Below are 22,555 nucleotides of genomic sequence, written 5' to 3'. Positions count from 1 at the left end.
GCTGAGTGCACACCGAGGTTTGCGGGTGGGCTTTAGGGGACGTTTTACTACGACCTGGGAGACGATTCGGTTTTCCACCTAGCGTGTGACACAGCAGGGCCGCTCCAGCCCGTTAACGTTCAACGCGGGCCGGGCTGACGGTGGGCTCAAGCCCGCGGCAGGGGAAGGGGCTGCGGCCGTCGGCCCCCGCTCCGCGCCCGGCCCCGCAGCCCCCGGGGAGGCCCTGGGCTGGGCTTGGCCGCGGGGGAGGTGGGGGGGAAAACCCTTAAAAAAAAGGTCAGACGGAAGGAGGGAGTGGAAAGCGGTCGCGCCCCCCCACCCCCCGAAGCACCGAAGCGGTCTGTGCGTGGGCAGCCCCTGCGTGGCCGTGCGGTGCTGGAGCCGCCCGAGCATCCCTCTCGTCTGCGGGCGGCGGGTGCAGCACCCTGCGCCTGTGTCTGTGCGCATAAATGCAAGTGTATGTATGTGTGATATGTATGTACGTGTAATACATACCTGCGCGCGTAAGTGTATGTATGTGTGCACATATGTACATATATATGTATATATGCGGGGGTAAACCTGCGGCCCTTCCCCGGCCCGGTGGGCCGGAGGAGGGTCTCTCCCCCACTCACTCCGGGTCTCTCCCCCACTCACGCTTGCACACTCGCACACGCACACAGCTCACACGGCGCCTTCCCCAGCCCCGCCGCCTGGGCCGTGGGCTGAGGCCGAAGGGCTCCCGGCTCTTCCTCACCGCCGGAGCGAGCCACCCGCGGGGTCCTGCTCCCGGGTGAGCTGCGGGGGGGGGGAGGGAAGCTTTCTGGCTTTTTTTCTTTCTTTCTTCTTTTTCCTTTTTAATTCCCCCACGGTTTGGGGCTGGCGGTCAGCCGTCTCCGTCCTCCGCTCCCGACGGCGGTCTCCAGCCGCTTGCCTGCGGGGCCGGCTCAGCCCGGAGCCCCCGGGGACCTCGCCGCCGCGCAGGGCTCTACCTGCCCCGGGGGCCCCGCCGCCCTCTCCCCGCCTGGGGACAGGCCCGGGCTCTCCCCAGGGCGCTCCCGCGGGGTGGGGTGGGGGGCGTCACCCGTCCCCTCCTCGCCCTCGCCGCCTTCCTCCCGGCCGGGCGGGCTGGCGGGGCCGGCGGCCCCCCGGGCAGCAGGAGCCCGCCCTCGGGGGAGGCCGCACCGACCCGCGCTGCCCTCCGGGGGGTGGGGTGTGTCGCAGCCGCAGGGGACAAAGCGAGCACACAAGCCCCCTCCTCGCCCCCGAAAGCTCGGATCGACCGGGGGAATCCGCCCGGCACCGGCAGAGCCCCGGCTCTGCCCGCTCCGGCCCCGCGGCTCTGCGGAAAGCGGCCTCGGGCGCCCTTTTTTATACATAAAAAAACCCCAACAAACCAAAATAACAACATAAAACACCTCACCGCTAAAAATTTACAGAAAGGGGTTTATTTTATTTCCTCTCTTTTCTTCTTTGAAAGTAAGATGTAGGCGGCCGGGGGAAATTCTTTCCAAACAGGGCTCGCGTTTAGAAAAGTTGAGATTCAGCAATCGCTTCGGCCGGCTCTGCGTGGAGCTCCGGAGGTGTAAATCCTGCCCAGCGCCGGGGTTACCGACTGCTGCGCTCCATCGGGCGCACCATTTTCAGACCTACGCGTGTCGAACACGCGTACCAGAGCAGGCGCTCAGCGAGGTGACTCGCACGCCCCGAAAACGCGTGGGGATCCGCGCCAGCGCGCCGTGGGACGGTCCCCTGCCCCCTCTCCTTCACTTGAACCGGGGCGTGCGACCCCCGCCCCGCTCGCAACACACCGCGGGGGGCAGCACCCCGCAAACCCGCCCGCGCCCCGCCGGCTCCCCCCCCCCCCCGCGCCCGCCCCGCAGCGCGGCGAAACGGCTTGCGGCGAAAACTTGCCCGGCCTCGGGCGCCGGCTGTTTTCCCGAGGATGTTATTCCCCTCCAAAAACGCTAATCATCGACCTCGTAAGGGGTAAAAAGAAAGAACGAGAAAGAAAAAGTTATTTTATTTTATAGGTAGAAACAGACCCCGAGGTATGCAAAGCCTGGGCTCTGGCTGTTTCCGGCAGGCGCAGAGGGACGAGCCCGCGCGTATACAAAACCGCGCGGAGAGAGGACAGAGGGAAGCGCGCAGCAAATAACGCGAAGCAGACACATCGATATTTACGCGTGATTTTGCCCTCCGCAGGCGCGGCGATCCGACAGCCAGGGCCCTGCGCACGCCGCCGGGGTTCAAAGTGCGGGAAGGCACCGTCCGAAAACAAAAGAGCGGAGCCGAGGAGGAGCCCCGCACCCCCACCCCCCCCCGGCTGGACGGGGCGCACTCCAGGGCTGTGGATTGGGACGTGTGGATTGGGACGTGTGGATTGGGATGTGGATTGGCGTGGGGGCAGACGGCGCTGGCCGCTCGCACGCCCGGCGCGGGGGGCTGCGCAGCAGGCGGCCCGGAGAGACGGCCCGGGGGCCGGGGGGGGTCGGGGAGGGGCCGAGCCCGTTCTGTAACCCCTCTCCCCCCCGCTTCTCCAAATAGCTTTTTTGCAAATTCCCCGTTTCGTTGTGGCTTCCCCCACCTCCCCGCTCTCTACGGCCTCCATTGTTCCCCGTTCGCGCTGCCACCGCCGATAAGGGGAAGAAAAGCCCCAGGGGGAAGAAAAAAAAATGAAAAGAAAAAGAAAAAACACGACCCAAGATTTTGATTTACGACCTAATCAAAACATTATATCTTTGGTCAAGTGGCGCAGAAAAATGATGACCCTCCAGGCTTCAGCTAGGGGGAGAAAGAGAAATTCAGATTACACTCGGAGTGATTTATGCCCTCTCTGAGCGGTCACGTTGATTTTTCATCGTTCGAGCCATTACACAGTAGAGTGGAAAACTCTGATCCAGTATTTTTTTGGTCCGGAAACGGTAGATATTATTCTTCTGAACGTACATGCGTATACTGTGTATTACATTTATTTTTTTTTTCTCCACGCACGCACATATCTTAAATATATACAAGGACATTTTACATATATATATATAAATATATATATGAATATATATAAATATATATATAAATATATATATGAGAGGACTATAAATAACCGATGCCACCGAGAATAAATAAGCCGAAAAGAGCGTGTAAAATATATATAGATATATAAAATACCGTGCCGATACCCGCAGCGATCAGCTCGCTGATTTCCAAGCCCGTCCCGCCGGGAGGGTTTGGGCAGAAAAGCACCCGCGATCCTCCGGCCCCCCCCGACCCCCCGGGGGAGGCTCCCGGGCTACGAGCCCCTCGCCGGCGTCGCCCCCAGACCTTCCGCCCGCAGCCCAGCGAGGAGGAGGGGGAGAAGGAGGAGGAAGGGGACATTTTTGGCAGCCCCTGGCACTCACCCGGGTGAGGTGTTGACACGGTGCGGAAAAAAAAGGAGGGGAGCGGCGTTGGGTCGGGACGGCGGGGAGGCCGGGCACGCCGGGGGGGGGTGGGGGGAGCCGCCCGCCCCGAGCACGGAGGCTTTGTGGCTCCGCCGACCCCCTCGCAACAACGCACAGAGGGAAAGAGAACAGAAAAAGGGGTGAAAAATTAAAAAAAAAAAAAAAAAAAAAAGCAAAACAAGAGCGGAAAAAAATAGAGAAGGAAAAAAATAAGGAGGGGGAACACAATAAAAATCAAGGTGAGAAGGAAAAAAAGTGGGTGCTAGGGCCTGCCCACAATGGGAACACGAGGGAGGGAGACCCCGCTTTCGGGTGGGGGGAAGAGTTTTCCCCGTGGGAAAGCGCGGGGCGCTGACCTCTTCCCTCTCCTCTGCTTCTCTCCCCGTCTAAACCTGGGGGGGGGGGGACACACACCCCCTCCGCGGTGTTCCCTCCTCGCTGGGGGAGCGCGGGGGTGGGGAGGGCGCGAGGGCTCCGCGAGAGCGCAAATTGCTCCCACCCCGCGCTCCTCCGGCGGCTCCTCAAAAGCGCGCAAAAGCCGCGCAAGGGGCAAAGTCGTAGTCCTGTCCCCCCCCCTCCCACCGCGGCGAGTTCCCTTCCTGCCGTCCCCTGCGCCCGTCGCCCATCTTACGCGCCTGCGGAATTTCTTGGCGTATCGACATCCCCTGCCGGGTCCCGCCGCCGCCCTCTCCCCTCCAGCCCCTCTCCTGGCCCGCCCGGGGGGGAGGGCCGGGCAAAGCAATTCATCTTGATTTGCTTCAATCATCCGGCGACGGCAAAGTTATAATCCCATATAATTTCACCAACAAGCAGGTTGAGAACGAATGGGTCGATGTTCTTTAAAACAAGAACACGCGAGAGCACGACCTTTCCCTCCGACGACGTGTCGCAGCACGGAGCCGCAGGAAACTCGGGGCTAACCTCTCACCCCCTCCCGCGCTCGGCGGGGTTGCGGTGATTCGGGCTGCTCTTTGTTTCTCTTCGAGTCTGAAAGGGGGATTTGGAAATAGAAACGCACTATTACACGAAGGATCTCCTCGCTGGAGCGAGCAGGCGAGCGCAAGAGGCGGCAAGGGGGACGGGTTATTGTGAACGGGAGCGGTTTGTTTGCAAACTGGCTTTTCTTTTCCTTTTTTTTTTGTTTTCCCCCACCCCCCTTCTTTAATGCGATAAAAGCTTCCTTCACAGCGGGAGAAATTTATGCTCGAGACACTGCAACTTTGCGGCTGGTAATTCTCGAGGCCAGCGATGTCAAATCAGCCGTTTTCTCGGGGCTGCGCGGGGGGACAGCGGGACCCTGCTGCAGGGACGGCAGCGCGCCCAGGCCCCGCGCTGCTCTAGCGCGCAACGCTAGCCCGAGAGAATATTTTTTTTTAAAAAATATTTTTTTAACGCTAAAAAAACGCCAGCATTGATTTGGATTGCAATAAAAAAGTACTGCCCTGTGTTTCCAGAGAACGAGGTCCAGCGGTCAACGACCAGTCAATCACTGCAGACAGGTTACCGCTGCACAGCTTGGCTCAGTAAATAAAAATCCAGACAAAACTGTATGCTGTATATTTTACTCCCATGAAATAAAACACATTTTTTTTTCCATGTTTGCTGAAAAGTAAAACAATAATATTGTACGAAATGTTATACACAGGGCATGTTTTACAATGCAATATCAGAAACATCATTGCATCCACCAGAGGTACTATTCTAAAACTGATATTCACACAATGGGGTGTTTTTTTTAATAATTATATGTTAGAAACATACAGTGTCGCATTTAGTATATACATTCCCTTGCTCACAAGCGAAAAAGTCCTAATCGCTTCCGTGTAACATGCTTTATTTTAAAGCCTAACCTTTTAAAAACACTGTTGTGATATTACTAACAACTGCTTTTATAAAATTAATTTGACATTTCGATATATATACATCCTTTCAGTCATTTTTATGTTAACAATGCTAAACTTAAAAAATAACAAGCTTATAGTAACATTAAAATGTCATATCATATCCAGTCAAACATTTGTCCATATATATATATATATGTCCTTGTAACTGTTGAAATACTCTTAGTGAAAGAAAGATCTCAGAATCGGTAGGAGGTCCTTTGAAAACAAAGGAACTATCTTATTTCAGTGGTTTCCTCTTTTTTTTCCTCTCCCTCTCTCTCTTTTCCTCACTCTTTCTCTCTCTCTCTCCCTGTCTCCGATTTTTTCCGCCTTTCTCTTCCTCTCTAGTGCCCATTACTCCCTAGTGTAATTCTCAGTCTCTGCGGGAAATTGGGAGGGATTTTCCCATGCAGTGTTTCCTACTCGGGTGTCTCACACGGGTCTGTCCACCGCATACTGGCAAGCGCTCAGGTTGGAAGCGGGGTTCTGCACACTGGCATAGCCAAAACTGGAGTGCTGCTTGGCTTTAAGTCTCAGACTGGCCAAGCTGGAGTTACACGTGTCCCTATAAACGTACGGAGGTGTTGGGGGAGCATAAGGACAGGCCGGCGTCGGCACCGCAGAATTCAGGGAGGGGTTGCTCAAGTTGTTCAAGTTATTCAGGCTGTTGAGGCTGGAGCCGGGGACCCCGGTGACGGCAGAGGGTACCATGCTCGAAGACATACTCATGGAGGAGATGGAGTTTGGAGGGGAGAACATGCTCTGAGAAGACAGAGGGTTGACATTCATGGAGTTGAAGAAAGGAAAGCTTTTGGTGGAGAGGGAGGCGGAGGTCAAGCCCTTGGCTGCCCAGTTGTTGTACGAGTAGCCAGGGTACATGTCATCGTAGGGCTGCATGAGGCCGTTAAACTGCGGACCGAAGCCGTTTTTGCAAAGCTCGGCTTGCTGGTTCCTTTCTCTCTTTCTCCATTTGGCTCTGCGGTTCTTGAACCAAACCTTCAAAACGGGGGGAGAGGGAGGGAGGGAGATGGGAGACGCGAGTTAGTCAGGAACTGCCACCTCAGCCCTTCGCAGCCTCTCGGAGCAACAGCCGAGCATCTCCGTAGGTACAGACACATAAGTAAATACATACACACACCCCCCAAACGGTGTACGTACATACATCCGCGAGTAGGCTCGCCTCCTCCCCTGCGGAGCCCCGCGCGGGGCTGCGGGGGCAGCCGGGGTTCAGCAGGGCAGACCCGCGCCATTCCACCCCCCGCACCCCCCGTGTAATCTGCGGTGCTCTGATTCGCGCCACAGAGGCCAACGCTTCCGTCGCCTTCTTTCTTTTTTATATTTCCCCCCCTCGTTTCTCTCTCTTTTCTCGCACTCCTTCCTTGGCTTATCCCGCACTGGAGCCATCCAGGGGAAATAAAAAAGTGCAAAAGCGAGGGCAAAACGCCTGGAAACCCGCGGAATTTTAAGGCGATGTTTCCTATTACAGGGAAGGAGGGAGAAGCCAGCAACTAATAAATCCTTGCTCCAGTTTGTTAAAGCTACAAGTTCCTCCGGCGCCCAACCTTCCAGAGCCCAAACCCGCTTTCTAAACAAACTTGTTGGACTGCTCTTTGGAGAAAAAAACGGGGAAAAAAAGGAAGAAGAAGAAAGAAAGAAAAAAAATTCGCCGTTTAACAACGTGCTAGATGAGATCTAATGGACCCTCCCCGCAGACAAAGGGGGAAACGTGCCCTTCCCCAATCCACATCTGGGTGTCGGGCCCGTCGGGCAGCCGCCAGCAGCGGCCTCACCGCCCGCATCGGAGCCCCCCGGGGGGTTTGCGGGAACCCCCCCCCTCCGGCCGAGCCGGGCAGGGGCCGCCCGGGCATCGCGGGGACGGGCCCCGGCTGGCGGCACCGCGCAGCCCGAAACCGACAGCCCCCCCCCCCCCCCCCGCCCCGCAAAAACCGCGCCGCGACAGACACTGCTCCGTGCCCCGGCGAGACACCCGCCGCGGCCCCGGTCCCGGTCCCGCACAGCGCCGGCCTCGCTCGCTGCTGCCCCTGTTCTCGCTGACCGGCTTCCCTCAAGAGACCGCGGGGAGGGGATTTGTTTGGGATTTCCGAAAATCTGGGGTTTCGGCCCGCTCGGAGGTTTTTTTTTGGTGGCTTTGACGACCCTCCCCCCCCCGCCCCCAGCGCGGCAGGGACCACCGGCTTCGGTATCTCTGTAGCGCCGTGATGGTCTCATAAATCTCAGAGGGCAGCAAGGGCGGGGGGAGACGTCGGCCGAATTGTGAAACCAAAAGAAAGAGAAAATGCAGGGAAGGGCACGTCGGGAGTGCCTCGGAGAGAAGTCAAAGCCTTTGTGTATTTTACATCTTTTTCTCATTAGAGGCAGCGCAGGTTGCAGCCTGTTCCAAGTCGCTCTCCGGGCCAATGTTTTCCTTCGCGTTTCGATCAAAAGGAGCAGGACGCTCTGCGCGGCGGAGGCGAAGCGTGCAGCAGGGAGGGAGGGATCCCAGCCTGTCCCGCTCGGACAGCAGCGTCCCGCTCTGCCCCACTTTCATGCACAGGCTCTGAGGTTTGCGTACGAACCGAAATCGAAAGCAGCTGCGAACGTTTCCAGCCCGCCTCCCCTTCCCCCCGCCTCCCCGACCCCCGGGGCGCCGTAGCGGGACCTACCCGAACCCTGGCCTCGGTGAGGTTGGTCCAGACGGCGATCTCCTCCCGGGTGGACATGTCCGGGTAGCGATTCCTCTGGAAGGTGGCCTCCAGCTCCTGCAGCTGCTGGCTGGTGAAGTGAGTCCGCTGCCGCCGCTGCCTCTTCTTCTTCGAGGGGTCCTCGGGCCCCGCATCTTCGTTCTTGCCCTGCTGGCTCTTATCTTTCTCTGTAGGGTGGGGGGGACGGGGACGGGGGGGGGGACACACAAAAAACAAGAGGGCGGAAAACGAAGGCGCCTCAGCCTGCGGAGCCTCCTCTCCGGCGGCCGGGAAGCTGCGGCCCCTGCCGCGGCTCCGAGGGATAATGATTAACGCGCCCGGCCTCCGCGGCCCCTCCGCGCCCCGCGGGCACCCACGCGTGGGCTCCTCCCGGCGGGGCCGTCTCTCCACCTGCCCGTGGCCGTGCGGTGCTCCCAGCCGCACGCACGCCATCCGTATCATTTCCCTGTCGGCAACCGCGTTATTCGCCTGCCCGCGCCGCGCTGTTCCTCTGCCCGCAGCCGAATCACTCGCCCATCTGCACCCGCACCGTTCGCTTGTCTACACCCACGCTGCTCGCCGATCTAAGCCCGTGTTGTTTGTCCGTCTGTATCCACATTATCCTCCCGTACCCACGTTACTGCTCCAGCTGTACCTACATCGCCCGCCGCTCCGCATCCGCGCAGTTCGCGCACCCGCATCCACACAGTTCGCCCGTCCTCACGCGTGTCGTTATCCTCCCCCACGGGAAACAAGCCCGGAGCGGGGCTCGGCGCGGGTGCGGGGCGCTCCCGGGCCGCGGGGCTGTGGCGGGGGCTAATCGCGGGGCCGGGGCCGGGCAGCGCAGGGGCGCCGGCCGCTCGCCCCCTCTTACCTGCGGCCTCGGGGCTGGAGGTGTCGGAGATGGTGTGCACCTCCAGCCGGTGCTTGGCCGCCTCCAGCGAGGAGCGCGCCTGCCCCGGCGCCAGCGCCGTCGCCATGGCCAGCGCGGGCTGGTGGTGGTGGCAAGACGACGAAGAAGAGGAGGAGGAGGAGGAAGGTGAGGAGGAGCACAGCTTATTCCCGGCTCCCAGGCGCTCCAGGCTTAGCGGGTCCTTCATGCAGCTCATCGGCTAAAGGACGCCGGGGTCTACGCGCGCCCGGGGGGCCGGCGGGAAGCGGTGTGCGTGTGTCTGCGGGGTCGAAACGCGCGGCCCCCCCTCCGCGGGCTTAGCGGGGCCGCCCCGCGGCTCCGGGGGGATCGGGGCTGCCGGGCAGGAGCCGCGGCGGAGCGGGCGGCGCTCGGCGAGCCCCGAACCCCCCGCCGCCCCGGGGGGGGCCCGCAGCGGAGACGGGCGAGCGGGCGAGTTGCGGCGGTGCGGCAGCCGTCACGGCGACCGGGCTCCTCCGCGGCAGGCGGCCCCCGGCCCGCCACGGGGCTGGGCGAGGCGCGGGGGCGCTCCCCTCCGCTGCCCGCGCATGGACCCGCGCCGCGCCGGGCCGGCCCCGCACCGCGTCAGCTCAGCCGCTTCCCTCTTGGCCTGACATCTTAAACCGGCGGCGGCCTTCCCCGCCACGCCGCGTCACCCGCACCCGCCCCGCCACGCCCCCACCACGCCCCTCCGCAAAGCCACGCCCCTTCTCCCCGCCCAAACATCGCGTTTTCCGCCCGGTTTGGCGGGACCGGCCCCCCCTCCCTCCCCGGCCGGCACACGGGGTGCCCCGCCGCCTCCCGCACCCGTTGCGGGGGGCAGGGCACAGCGCGCACACCCCAGCCCTGGAGCCGCTGTACCCGGCTGCCGTGTCTCCCTCCGTCTGCGCCGAAGGCGGAGAAAACGGGGGGGGGGGGAGGGGGGGGGAGGGATATATCCTCCCGCTGGCACTGCCCTCCCCGTCCCCTCCTGGCAGCCGGCTTCTCGACAGCGAGCCCCTCGAGGGGGCTTTCCCACCCCAAGTTCCACACCTTTCCGGCGCGGTTACCCGGGATTCATGCCGGGATTGGAGCCCTCGACCCCCGGGGGGGGGGCCGCGCTGCCCCGCCACCCCCGCTCACAGCGCCGGGGGGGAGGCTGCTGCGGGCCCGGGTCTGCAGGTTGCCGTCCCGCGTCGGTCAGCACCTCCCGCGGCAGAGCAGACTCTCCCCGAGCCCCCCCCCCCCCCCCCTTTCCCCGGCAGAGCCGGCGCTGCCCCCGGGGAGCCGAGAGAGCCCGGGCGCGGAGCAGGCAGGTTGCGCCTCTGCCTGTAGTTCCTCTGCGCGGTCACGGGCGTCGAAACGTTACCGAAAGCTTCCCCCTGACGCGGCCCTCCACACCCACCTCCCCGCGCCCAAACTTCCCTGTCTCCCTCTGCTGTCACCCCCCCCCCCCCAACCCTCCGCGAGGGTCCCTCTTCGTCGCTGGCGCTCGCTCGAGGTGCGCATCATCCCCTCGCAATCTTACTTATCGCCAAATTATACGTATTACTTTCGCAGCCTGTTAGTAAAGAAGGTTAAATTAATTTACATTCTGCTCATTATCTGGTGTTTAAATGACGTGTTTTTATCCCTGAGATTTGGCAAAGAATCTCTTTCCTCAGACCCCACAGCGTTTGAACGGAGACAATGCTCTTACATTTGTAGTGGATTTTAATCTGATAAGACTCTAATTTGCTTAAGTCTGTTAAATAGGAGGTTTAAAATGATTCTAGCCGTTTTCTTATTGAATTTCCTCTAATTCCCCCAAGATCATAAAGTATATGTGTAAAGTAAATATTTCCTCCCTTTGCACCGGCAGCAGATGACCTATAACTAAGTCAATACGAAGCCAGCTCCATTCCGCACAATTTGTTTACCAGTCACATCCCCGTTTCTTCTTACCCTCTCACTAGCTCCCCGGTCTCGCACCCAGAAACCGTGGCCCCCCCGCCCCCCCGCCCCCGCCTTTCCCCCCGACGGGGCCGCGCCGAGGCGGCGGGCACGGAGCTCGCTGCCAGGGGCTCTCGGAGGGGGCCCCACTCTCCAGCCCCCGCGCCAGGGTCCTAACCAGCCTGCAAAGCCCTGCAGAGGGGGAGCACCAGCGAGAGGGGATGCGGTCACTTCCCCGACTATTTTTTTTTCCCAATGGTGCAACGCAGCCCTCTCGAAGATGAGCCCTGCGCCTCCCTTTCCTCTTCCCCCCACCCCCCGCATTACTTGATTTTTTGTTAGTTTGGGGAAATGCCGGCTTTCGAAACGAAAAGCCTCTCCCGGCTGCGCGGGGAAGGGGGAGAGGAGGAGCAGGGCCCGGCGCCCCACACCTTCCCCAGCGCCGGCCTTGCGTCCCCCAGCCCCAGCCGCGACGGACCCTCCGGCCGTCCCCGAGTCCCCAGAAGCGGGACACAGCACCGGCGCAGGACCCGGCAGCCCAGAGGGAGTCGGTGCGGCATTTCCCTACGTTCCTTTGATTAAAAATCCCCCAGTCCGGGCAGGAGGGGAGCTACCACACGGCATTAGTTGTCATGGTGACCATAAATCACGTAAATCCAAAAATACCCACCTATAATCTGAGATGAAGCTTTTATTTCCCGAGCGAAATAATATTTTAAAAGCTGTCAGCCAACCGAAAAACAACCTAATTGTAGTCACCCAAGTAATATATTAGCGGTAAAGGTTTCAATTAAAATGTCAAAGTGTTTTTAAATTCCCCCCCCCCCTTTTTTTTTTTCCTGCTGGAGGCTCACGTCCCATTTCGGGTTCGGGTCCCGTCCGGTTCAGCCGCCCCTGCTGCTTGGGGCTGCCACCCCAAAACCCCCGTTTTGGGAGAAGTTCCCCCTTCCCCTCGGCGCTGCAGGGCTTGTCGTGAACGCGCTCTGGTGGGCTACGCAAAACCGGGGATTTGGGGCTGCTTCCCACCCCGCTCCGCATTCTGCATTGCCTTTGTAGCTCTGTATTTCTTTTCCCGGGCGTGTTTTTCGGCCTCCTGCTCCCGCCGTCGAAGCGGGGCCGGCCCTGGTGCGGGGGCAGGAGCGGGACCGGGGGCCGAGAGGCTCGGCTTGGGGGGGTGAGGAGGGGTGTGGGTGGCCGGGCCGACTGCGGGTATTTATTTTCCCACTTTATCTCCTTAAGGGATCGTTGTTTCTAGGCGTAATACTCTCCTAAACGGATAAATCGGTTCTTCTGTAGAGTCTCCAGCTAGTCCTGTTGTCTTTTACCTCTGGCTTGTTGTCTTTCGCCTATCTCGGATTACCGGGTATTCTCCTCGATGAAGAGCCATTAATTACCCATTCAGTCAATATTAGGAAGACTACAGAGCTTTTTACATAGGATTAAGCAGACATCGGATTGTTCCGTTAGTATATTCCTACTCACGAATAAGCTTTCGTTATACATTTAGTTTTCCCTGGAGTGAGACTAACAACTGCCGCATATATTATTTTCAGACGACGGCGAGGGGGGGGGGGAAGGATTATATCTCCGAAGCGCAATAGATAACTTTTAATTTGCGCTTGGCGGGGGCTGCGGGAAGGGACGTGCACTTTGCGCGGCGCCGCGCAGGGTCCGCGCGCGGGCGGAGGGCCGCTGCCCCGGCTCCACCGCCCCGGTCACAACTCCGGGGACACACTCAGGCACGGTAGGTGCCGCGGGGGGGGGGGGGGGCTCGGCCGAGCTCTGCCCGGAGGCAGCGAGGCTCCGGCCCCCCCCCCCCGCTCCGGCTCCGCCTCGGCCCCCCCGCTCCCTCCCGCGGGGGCGGAGGCTCCGCGCCCGCCTCGTCCCGGGTCGCAGAAAAGGCACCGGGGACCTTGGCTTTGCACGGCGCCGTGCCTGCAGCCGAGCTGGGCGGGGGCGGAATCGGCATTGGGATTTTTGCTGGTTTTGAACAAGAGATGTTAAGTTACAGGATATTCAGGGACAATAATATTTTTTTTTCTTTTTGGAGTTGAAACAATCAATTTGTGATGCTGAACGATGATATAAGGCGGAATGTGATCTCAGCCTTTTATGTTGGAGGTTGTCGTTTCAGCAGTACCCAGATTATCGATTACAAAAAAGGATTCCTTCAGCAGAACGCACACCGCTAACAAATCGTGTAGATCATATACGTATACACACTTTCACGCACACAAATAATTTAAGCACCCTCCGGCCCCGCAATAAAAACCGTTCCAGCCGACCCAGCAGCAGCCATTCACGCGTGCTGGGGGGCTGTCGAACCGTGCGCGGAAGTTCTCCCCATTCCACAGCAGCGATGTCCCCGCCACTCCGCGCCAACACCACACCCGCAGGGCTGCGTTCGGCACTCTTGGCTGCAATCACATTTTCACACTATTTTTCCCTTCCGCGGCGTGGCCACAGACCCGATTATTTTGTGGTATGACCACCCCCCGTCCCCCGGCCCCTTCGCCGCGGGAAGCCAGCGCGCCCGTCTCGGCCTGGAGCGTCTCCTACCGAATTTCGTTTCCTCCTTTCACAGAAGCAGCGATCTGACAGAAAATTCGCTTTTTCCTTTTTTTTTGGTGTTACCACCCATGCTCTAGTCAGCGATTGCTCTCCTTGTGCCCACCGACGGTGCCCGAATAACGCAGTTACCTGCCCCCCCTCCCCAGCTCGGAGACCCAACTCTGGCAGGCGGGGGGGTGCCGAATATACCTATATATCTGTAAGTCTATATATATAGTCCCTATAAATAAATAAATATATATAGTTTTCGCGAGGTAAATCCCGCGAAGCGTGAAATCCAGACGGTCGGGTAAGACCTAAAAAAAACCCAAATCAACGCGCGCCGCGGGATTAAAAACAAACCGAGGCCAAGACCCGACAAAACCCCGCCGGAAGCGGGAGCGAACACCTCGGGGGGCCCTGGGACCCGCCAGCATCGGTCGCACAGAGGCGCGGGCCGGTGGCTGCGCGGGGGGATCGCCCCCACGCCGGCGGGGAGGACGCGTCCGCGCCCGCGGTCGTTCCACGCTTCGCCTCCCCGCTGCCGGCCAGGCAACCCCGCGCCGCTGCTTCTGCTCGGATTTACTTTTTAATGAACGGCGCTGAAGGTGTTTCGGTAGCAATTTCCCCTGCCGCCCGACGAGCCGAGGACACAGGGCCGGTGCGGGGCGGAGGCAGGAAATTTCGCGCGTTCGGCAGTAATCCGGGTTCGTAATTGATGGTTAAGAAAATAACCCTTTGTTTCTTGGCGGAGGAAGTAGAAGTTACCGTGTCGGGGAGCATATGTGGCCATCACTTTTATAAATACTTAGTCGAATAAAGCTGACTTGGAAGGGCTCGTAAATTTGTTATTAAAATTGTTATATCGGAAAGATCCCCGCTTTCCCGTTAGATCGCGGTGAGGGCTGTGATTAAGACCACCTGTCCGGTGGGAGGGAAAGGCAGGGGAGGGTAAAAAGGCCTTTCTTCTGCGCAAACCATACAGAAAGCGATGTCACCCTTCCTTCCCACATTATTTAACACTTATTACCGGCCGAGGGAAAAAAGTTCCAGGCCCCGCTAAAGCCTGCCTGTGCCCCATTTGATACCGATGTTTCCGGGATTAAAAATTATCGGCTCGTAACACCTCCGCGTTTGGAATTACCCCGGATTTTGCCCACTGACCTTCCTTTAGCCTAAGCGCTGCTTCTCCTGGGGGCTTCGAGGCCCAGCTAGCAAGGCCTGCCCAAAGCCTCCCGGGGAGGGTGGGCTCGGGCAGGGGACACGGCTGCTCCCGACGTCGCAGGACCTTACTCAAGAAAGAGCGAGCCGCTTGGCCAAGCGGGGTTAATGCGGTGTTCTTACGGGGAAGTGTTTAACCACGAGATCGGGAATACGTGCATTATTAATTCACTCTAGTTTCCCGTGTTATTAATTCAGGTTAATATATTTTATTTAAACAGAATTACGTTTATCTTGGATTAAACAGTCTCTCGAAATACAGAGCGCTTGTTTTCTGCTTTGAAATCTGTTTGCGTGGCTGTTTTCCTTTACCGCCCCCCGGGCTGCCCTACCAGACCCCCCGAAACGGGCAGAGGAAGGGAAGGCAGGGGATGGGGGGGTGGGGGTGCTTGCCTGCGGTGGCGGCTGGTTTAGGGGCCGGGAGGAGGGGGGGAATGTCAAAAAGCAGAAAAAGGAAATAAATACTGGAGAGTGCGTCGCCGCGGGTGTCCGAACGGCGCGCTGACCGCGGCGCTTTTCTAGGGGCGCCCCGGCCGGCTGCAGCGCGCAGCCCCCCCGTCCCCAGGGCCGCGCATCTCCCGGCGCAGCCGGCGGGCAGCAGGGGGCGCCCTGGCGCCGCGCAGGCGGGCCCGGCGTGGGGCTCCCGGCCGCGCGCGCCGAGGGGCCCCGCTCACCGTCGGGGGTGGGGGGAGAACACGGCCGAAGGTCCCGGTGCCGGCGGGCTCCTTGCGCCCCCCCGGCGCCTCGCCGGGCTCCCCCTTTTTGAGGTCCGCCTCCTTGGAGGAGAGACCCTCGGCGGCGGCGGGCTGCCCCTTCACCGGGGCTGCCCCGCCCGAGGCTGCCCCGCCCGGCTCCGCACCCGCGCACCGCAAGGCAGCGGGGCCGCCGCGCCCCCGGCCCGGCGGGAGACGGTTTCTCTTACCTAGCTGAACGCAGGCGGAGACCAGTTTGCGGCAGTTCGACTCCATTACCCGTTATCTGCAAAAGACGAAGGCGTCGGAGCTTTAAAACAATTATTTCAGGAGTGAAAAATCAGTGCCCCCCCCCCGCCCCAGCCTCAAGCTGGGCTCCCACCCGAGTCACGCCACGGGATGGCCGCAAAACCCCGCGGCCGTTTCCCGGCCCGCCGCACCGCTCGGCCTCCCTCCACCCCTCGCTATGCGGGTTCTCGAACTCCGTGGCCGCGCTCTGCCCCGGGTCACCCCGACCCCCCGTCCCGGGGGTGCCGCGGGGCAGCGGGTAGCGGCAGCCGGGCCTCGCGGGCGGCAGGACTTGCGTGGCCGCCCCCGCCGAGGCCCCGCTCCCCGGCCGCCGCCTCCCCCGGTCTGCGAGGCCGGGCGGTAAAATCACGGGATTAGTGCCTGATTGAGATGTCTGTTCGCGAGATATTACAAAATTCATTATCACAGCTCTCTACTAACTCGATATGAAGTAACACAGATGGGATTTTATTAGCGCAGGCTTCAAATGTTTACTTATGATAATTTCGGGGGAAATTTGCATGTCACCGTCGTTTCGGTAATCTTTCTTCTTCTTCTTTCTTCGCCTCTTTTTTAGTGTCCGAACCGGGCGCGTTATTCGCTGGCGCTTGGAAACGCGGCACGGTCGGGGCGAGCAGCACCCGCCGTGCGGGGCCCCGCTGGCCTTCGCCGGGCGGGCGGGATGGGGCCGGGGGAGAAGGGGAGGAAAAGGAACTAAAGGGGGAAAAAAAATATTAAAAAAAAATAGGAAAAAGTGGGGGCAAATGGGAAGGCGCTGTCATCGGGACTCCTCCGGGTCTCGCCGAGACACGGCGGTTTCTGTGCGAAGCCGAAGGACCCGGGGGAGCAGCCCCGCTCCCTCCAGCAGCCGGGCCTAGCGCACGGCCTGTGCCGAAATCGATCGGGGAGGCGAGGAAGAGAACCTGAACTCTTCGCCGACGGTCCTTAAACCGGGCGAGGTCTCCGCCAATTCGAGTCCCGCGCGGCAGACGCGGCCGCCCTCCCCCGCCGGCCGATCGATCTCACGCGTGGGGACCCCCAGCTCCCCCCACGCACACGCAGTTCTTCCCCTCCCCCGAACCGCCGCTCTCCTCGGAGAAAAGCACCTTTCCCGAAGGGATTATCGTCCTTTCCTCGCTCCCAGCCGCCCCTACTGCTCCTTCCCTTTCTCCTCCCCGTACCCTCTCCTAATTTTTGTCGCAAACCACCTCGCAGCGCGGGGCCGAGGGGAGCGAGAAGCGTTTTCCCACTGTCCCCGGCCCCGCGACTCCAACGACAGCAACTCCGCCGGCTTTTCCGTTTCTCCGAGCGCTCCTCCGCGCCCCGCCGGGCCCGCTCCGCTCGGCAGCGACCTGCTCGGAGCGCTCCGGGCCGGGCGGAAAACCGCTGTCAACGGCATATATATATATATATATTTTTTTTTTCTTATTCGTATCTATCCTTATTCTTTCGAGGAGAGAAAAACAAAGAAACAAACAAACAAACAACCCAGCCCGATACCCCCCAAAAGCCAGAGTCCCCTAGCAAACACCTCAGCAGCTCCCGGCACACCGCGGTCCGTGATTTCGGCGGGAGGGTTGCGGCCGCAGGCCCGCGGCCGCTGCCGGCGGCTCTCGAACGACAAGGGGGCTCCGAGCGGGGCCTACCCCCCCCGCCGGCTCCCCAAGCCCGGGCCGGAGCCGCCGCCGTCCCCCGCCCCGGTGCGCGGCTCCGTGGCGGGAAGGCGCTGCCTGCGCGGCCGCTCCTCGGGGCCGGTTCGCCGGCGGAGGCAGGAGCCGGCCCGGCGGGGAAACGGCTCTGGGGGCAGCGCTCGCTCCCCTCGCCGCCAGCCCCGGGAGGGCATCAGCGACGGGAGCCGGCCTCCCCGCCGCCCGCCCCGGGGGTGCACGGAGCCGGGCCCGCAGCCCCGCGCCCGTCCCGCCGACAGCCCCCCCCCCCGAGCGCCCCCCACTCACCGGGGCCGGCTGCGCTCTCCGCCCCGCCGCTAGTGCCGGTGCTCCCGGGGCCGGCGGGGCCGCGCCGCGCTCCTGCGCTGGCTGCGGGGCCGCAGAGCCGCCGCTGGCTCCCTCCTTCCCCGGCCCTCCCGCGCCCCCGCCCCGCCCCGCCCGCCTCCCCGGGCCCTGACGTCACGCAGGCTCCGCCGGACGCGCCCCGCCGCCGCCAACGGGCCGGGCCGGGCTGGGCTGGGCCGGGCGGCTCCGCGGGCACCGGCGCAGCGGCGGCGGCCCCCGGCGTGGAGGGGGCACGGCAAAAGCCGTGGTGGTGGTCGTCGTCGGGCTAGGCAACCGGAGGAGAACCGAGAGGTGAGCGGGGACGGCCGCGGCCCCTCCGCGCCCCGCCCGGCTGCGGAGTGGGCACAAGTCTCTGCGGGCGAAGCGTCCCGGGCCGGGCCGGGCCGGGCCGGGCCGGCGGCTGTCCTTGCACCAGGTGCGAAGAGGAATCGCCAGCCCACCGAGAGAGCTCTCGGTTTCCTTTTTTAACCCAGGGTTTTTTTTTGTAATTTTTAAATTTATATTTTCATATTTATATGTATTTAATCCCGGGGGTTGTTGTTCGTGCCCGTGCCGCCAGCGCCGGGCCGAGGCCGCCGGCACCCTGCCGCATGCACGGGCCACGGCGAGAAACCGCAGCGGCAGGCTCTGCCCCCCTTTTCCCCAAACGACATCGATCTGGCGCCAGGGGGGAATCCGTTTTCGATTTAGCCATCTTTTCCGTGTTTAAGAACATAACGAAGCCGGGTGTCTCCGTTTAGACCGAACTTCCAGCGGTCGCTGTTCCTCGCGGCATTCCCGCGGCTGCGTGAAAATAAACTCGGCGCTTGCTTAACTCGGAGGCTGCACCTGATCTGTTTGCGGCTGTTTTAAAAGTGTTTCAGCCCGGAGTGAGCTTCAGTTATTTACAGGCGTGGGCAGGGGGCTAGGCGATTCTTGCCGGGGGAGGGGGGGGGTTGGCTGGGGGGGAAGCGAACCCCAGAAAGCGGCGGAGTTTCCCGCGGGCCGTTCCGTCGGCGGCTGCCGGGGAAGCCCGGCCGCTGCCCGCCGCTGCTCCCTCTCGCAAGAAATGAAACCGTGCGGGAGTGTTAATTTTTTTTTTTTTTTTCCCCTAGGGAGAAATAAATGAATTAATCTTGCCCTCGGCCGCCCGCGTTTCCGTCCTCGGGAGCGCTCTGCCGGGTGAAGCCCGGTTTCCCGGCGCATCCGCAGCGGGAGCGGGAGCGGGGGGGGCTGCCGGCTCCCGCCTCGCCCTTGCGCTTCCCCGGGAGCAGCGCGCAGGCTCCCCCGCGCCCCGGCTCGGCCGCGTTCCGCAGAGGGAAGGCGAGGCAGGCGGCGGAGCCCGCGCTGGCAGCGCGGCCGCGGAGCTGGGGCCGGCGGCGGCTCCGCGCAGGGGGGCAGCGGGGCCCGGCCGCCCCGGAGCCGGGGAGGCTGAAGTGAGCAGCTGGTGGGAAATGCAAATGGCTTCTGGAGAAACATAAGATACAGGGTGATTTTCATTCCCTCCTCGAGTGTGAGGAAGGAGCTGGACATACGTTTCACGCTCCTAATCCTTCTTTTACATTTTTAGTCATACTCCTATTAAACAACTAATTAATGCCCAGAATCACCAGGGAATACATTAGACATGCTGCCGTGGAAGAGGGGTTCCAGGGTGTCTGGAAAGTATGGAGCCGACTTAATACGCGGATTTAAATTCCACACCCCCCCCGCCCCCCCCCCCCCCTTCTGTCAAAGCAATAAATGTAATAATAGATTTCAGGGCGAGCAAAAGGCCGCGGCGGCTGTATTTATAGCCTGCCCCCCCCCCCCCCCCCCCCCCGGCCAACAGCTTTGAAAGCCCCGCCGAGCCCTTCGGCGGCAGCGGGCGGGGAGCCCCCCGGACCGGCCCCGGCGGGCACCCCGGCTCTCCGAGCGGCTCGGGAGCAGGGCCGGCGTTATTCCTCGCCGTGACAAGCGGAAAAGCTGTGTTCGTAAACGCCTGTCGCGACTATCCGTTTGCTTGCGGGCGGGCGGCCGGCGGTGCTCCCTCCCGACGGCGGCGGGGACCGCGGGGCTTCTCCCCACGTCATCCCGGGTCCCGGCGTGGGCGAGCCGAAGGACGGGTCCTTCGGGGCCGCTCCCCCGCCGCCGGCTGGGGAGGGTTTTGCCCACGGACGGGGGCAGGAAAATAGAATAAGCCACCACCACCACCTACAACCAAAAAAAGGCGAAGCGCGTCTAGCCGCGACCACCCGTCGAGCCGCGTTTCGGGCATCCCCCGGCGCCTCGCACCGGGGCCGGCGGCGGAGGGGGGGAGCTCTCCAAGGCGTGCGGCGGGGCGGCTCACGGACATTTACTTTCTTCACTCCCGGATTACAATCTCAGCCGTCGCAAGCGATCCCTCCCGTCCCCCCCGTCCCCCCCCTCCCGGCTTCTCCTCCCACCTCTCCGAGCTGCTTATCTGACAGCAAACGAGTATGTAAATACCTATAGCTGGCTATGTTTAACACGCTCAGACAGTATTGATTTGTTGGGCTGCCCGAAGATTTTCTTCCTGTCCCGATCTGCTTTCAAAATTGCTCATACATGCGGTTCGTCCCCATGCTACAATACAATAATTGTTAAAAATTTAAGCGTTTCAAACGGACCCGTTGATTTGCATATAAATTAAAATTACTACGCCTCGCGTTGTTTTATAATCATTTCGAAATCGGCGCTTAACCACTTGAGCTAAAAGAATATACAAATGTGTGTATTGACTCGCTAATGAATTGCCTAATTAAAACGTCCCGAGGACGTCGGTCGTTCGGAAGATTGTTAAATCGGGGCACATTAGGGGTAAGGACGACGGTGCGAACCGGAGCGGAGCAAGCTCTGTTAACACAGAGCAATCTAAGCTTCACGGGGTGATTCCCGTATTTATTTTCCTTCACTTTGATCCCTTACCCCTCTTCTATTCATTTTTCTTTTTTTTTTCCCCTTCCTTTTTTTTTTCTTTTTCTTTTTCTTTCTTTTTCTTTTTTTTTTTTTTTTTTTTTTTTTTTTTTTTTTTTTGGAAGGAAGAGAAAAGAAGAGGAAGCGCAGCCGCTCCCGGCTCGCCGGGCTCGGCCGGGGCCGCTCCGGCCACGCACCTTCCCGGCGGCGGGCTGCGGGCTGCCGGGGCCGGCGGGGCCCGTCCCGCAAGAGAGGTGCTAACAAACCGGGCACTTACCTTTGTCATGAGACAAGGGGTAAGAAGGTAGCTCTTCTTAGGAGAGGCAGTGCACAGGAACGCGAGAAGTTCAGGGGGAAAAAAAAAAAAAACAAAGTAAAAAGAAAAAAAAGAAGGGAAGGGAAAAAAAGAAGAGAAAGACCGGCGGTGCGAAAATCTGTAGCCTCGGGGCTAGCCAGCAACCCCTTTCATTTCAAGCACTTATTGATTTGCTGTTGTCATCTTTGGCGACGCAGGAGGACACTTGAAAGAATTGCTGATGGGGCTCTGATCTGAGAAACGAGGTGACCTGACCGGGCTCTCACCAAATTCTTAATTACCACATCAACTGCCTGAAAAATAAAAAAAAAGGAGGGGAGGGGGTCGGGGAAAAAAAAAGGGGGGGGGCGAATCTCTGACAGCAACAGAGTTTGCTCACCCGAACTTTTCTAACCACTCAGAAGCTGCCCTTGCCTCCCTCTCCCACTGCGGTAACCGCGGCCCCGCTCTCCCACCGCCCCCCGCCCCCCGCCCCGGGCCCCGCTCCCGCCGCCCCGAGCTGCCGGCCCCCGGCCCGGGGACCCGGCGAGGGGCTGCGGAGGGGCCGGCGGCCCGGGCTGGGGGCACCCCCGGCCCTGCTGCCGGGCCGGACCGAGGGCAGGCCCGGGGAGCAGTCCCCGGGGGCCGCGGAGGAGAGCCTGGGGAGGGACCTGCGAAAAGAAAACACTTCCAGGGCAGCAGATCGCAGAGGAGCAGGGGAGAGGAGTGAGGACGAGGGGTGCGTGTGCGCGTGTGCGTGTGTGTGCGTGTGTGTGCGTGTTACACCCCACCAGACGTGCAAGCCTGTGGCTCGTCTGCAGCCAGCTGCTCCAGCGTCGTCAGACCTCGATGAGCAAGGCTTTGAGCAGGGGAGCCAAAAGGAAAATTCGGATGAGGCATTCGTCACGAAAAACCTATTGTTGAAGGCGCTGGAAGGCAAACAGTGTTTGGTGTTGCTTGTACACAGGCGTACAACGCTGACAGATGATAGCAGTGCTCTTGGCTGAAGAGAAACACACTGTCTTTGTCCCACATGGTGCACACACACATGCACATTCCTTCTCCTTCCTGCTCTGGTTGCTGTTTCTGCAGGACAAAGCAAAGCGTCCTTTACAGGCATCGTCTTCTCCATTCCCCCCCCCCCCCCCCGCCCCTTTATATATGGTTGCTCTTTATTTTGGTGTTAGAAATCTGAGGGACGGGATTAGCACCTATTTCCGTGTCTCTGATTCTGTCCACCTCACAGCAGCAGCCAGACCCAGGATGCAAATGCTCAGCAGGCTTTTGCTTAGCCTTTTGTACCCTTGTTAGCTTCGAAGGGGCACTGTCCTTTCCGAGCAGATGCCAGTCCCACCAGTTTATGTCTCCTGCTTTGGCAGGGCTGACGATGTCCCGTTTCCAGTGGCTTGGCTGCTCACCTATGGCAACCAGCACTGCCTGGTTATTTCCCAATTTCACACTCTCTGTTGAGCCTCAGCTTCTCAAAGTCTGGTTTGTAGGGTGACAACACTTATCAATAAGGATTAGACAGCCTAGCACTCGTTTTCAAGCCTCATTGTATGGCTTCAGTCATTTGTGACAGGACTTTTCAGCCCTTAGCTTGCTCATATCCCGTGTCCAGCACAGTATACTTAACATGTCTGTCTTCTCCCTACGTGCCTGACACTTCGCAACACTGTCACTGGACTGCCTTCTCAGCAGCGTCGTGTTGTGGCAAAGCGAATGAATGAACCCCCCCCTTGTTAGCTTACAGGAGCTGGATCCAAATTTGGGGGATTTGGGAGCTTAGCAGAGAAAC

The 22,555-nt window shown here is 60.4% G+C and overlaps 1 protein-coding gene across 1 annotated transcript; it reads right to left on the bottom strand.

Moving 5' to 3' along the window:
• Positions 1-4,975: 4,975 nt before the first annotated feature.
• PITX2 (paired like homeodomain 2) lies at positions 4,976-17,634 on the bottom strand. The gene is made up of 4 exons (XM_075420108.1): positions 17,511-17,634; positions 15,498-15,553; positions 7,966-8,171; positions 4,976-6,298 (listed from the first exon to the last, which is right to left on the bottom strand). The coding sequence occupies exons 2-4, from the start codon at positions 15,541-15,543 to the stop codon at positions 5,735-5,737; spliced, it is 816 nt and encodes a 271-aa protein (XP_075276223.1). The 5' UTR covers positions 15,544-15,553; positions 17,511-17,634; the 3' UTR covers positions 4,976-5,734.
• Between the last annotated feature and the right edge of the window lie 4,921 nt (positions 17,635-22,555).

The sequence above is a fragment of the Opisthocomus hoazin genome, chromosome 5 (assembly GCF_030867145.1).
Source record: "Opisthocomus hoazin isolate bOpiHoa1 chromosome 5, bOpiHoa1.hap1, whole genome shotgun sequence".
Taxonomy (NCBI): Eukaryota; Metazoa; Chordata; class Aves; order Opisthocomiformes; family Opisthocomidae; genus Opisthocomus; species Opisthocomus hoazin.
Note: the sequence above shows the minus strand (reverse complement) of the source record. Positions and strands in the feature narration are given on the sequence as shown.

Excerpts from the sequence above, each read along its gene's own strand:
- PITX2 (XM_075420108.1), bottom strand. The coding sequence starts at position 15,543 with ATGGAGTCGAACTGCCGCAAACTGGTCTCCGCCTGCGTTCAGCTAG. Across the intron at positions 8,172-15,497 it reads CTCCGCCTGCGTTCAGCTAG|AGAAAGATAAGAGCCAGCAG; the intron begins GTAAGAGAAACC and ends CCCACCCTACAG. Across the intron at positions 6,299-7,965 it reads TCACCGAGGCCAGGGTTCGG|GTTTGGTTCAAGAACCGCAG; the intron begins GTAGGTCCCGCT and ends CCCGTTTTGAAG.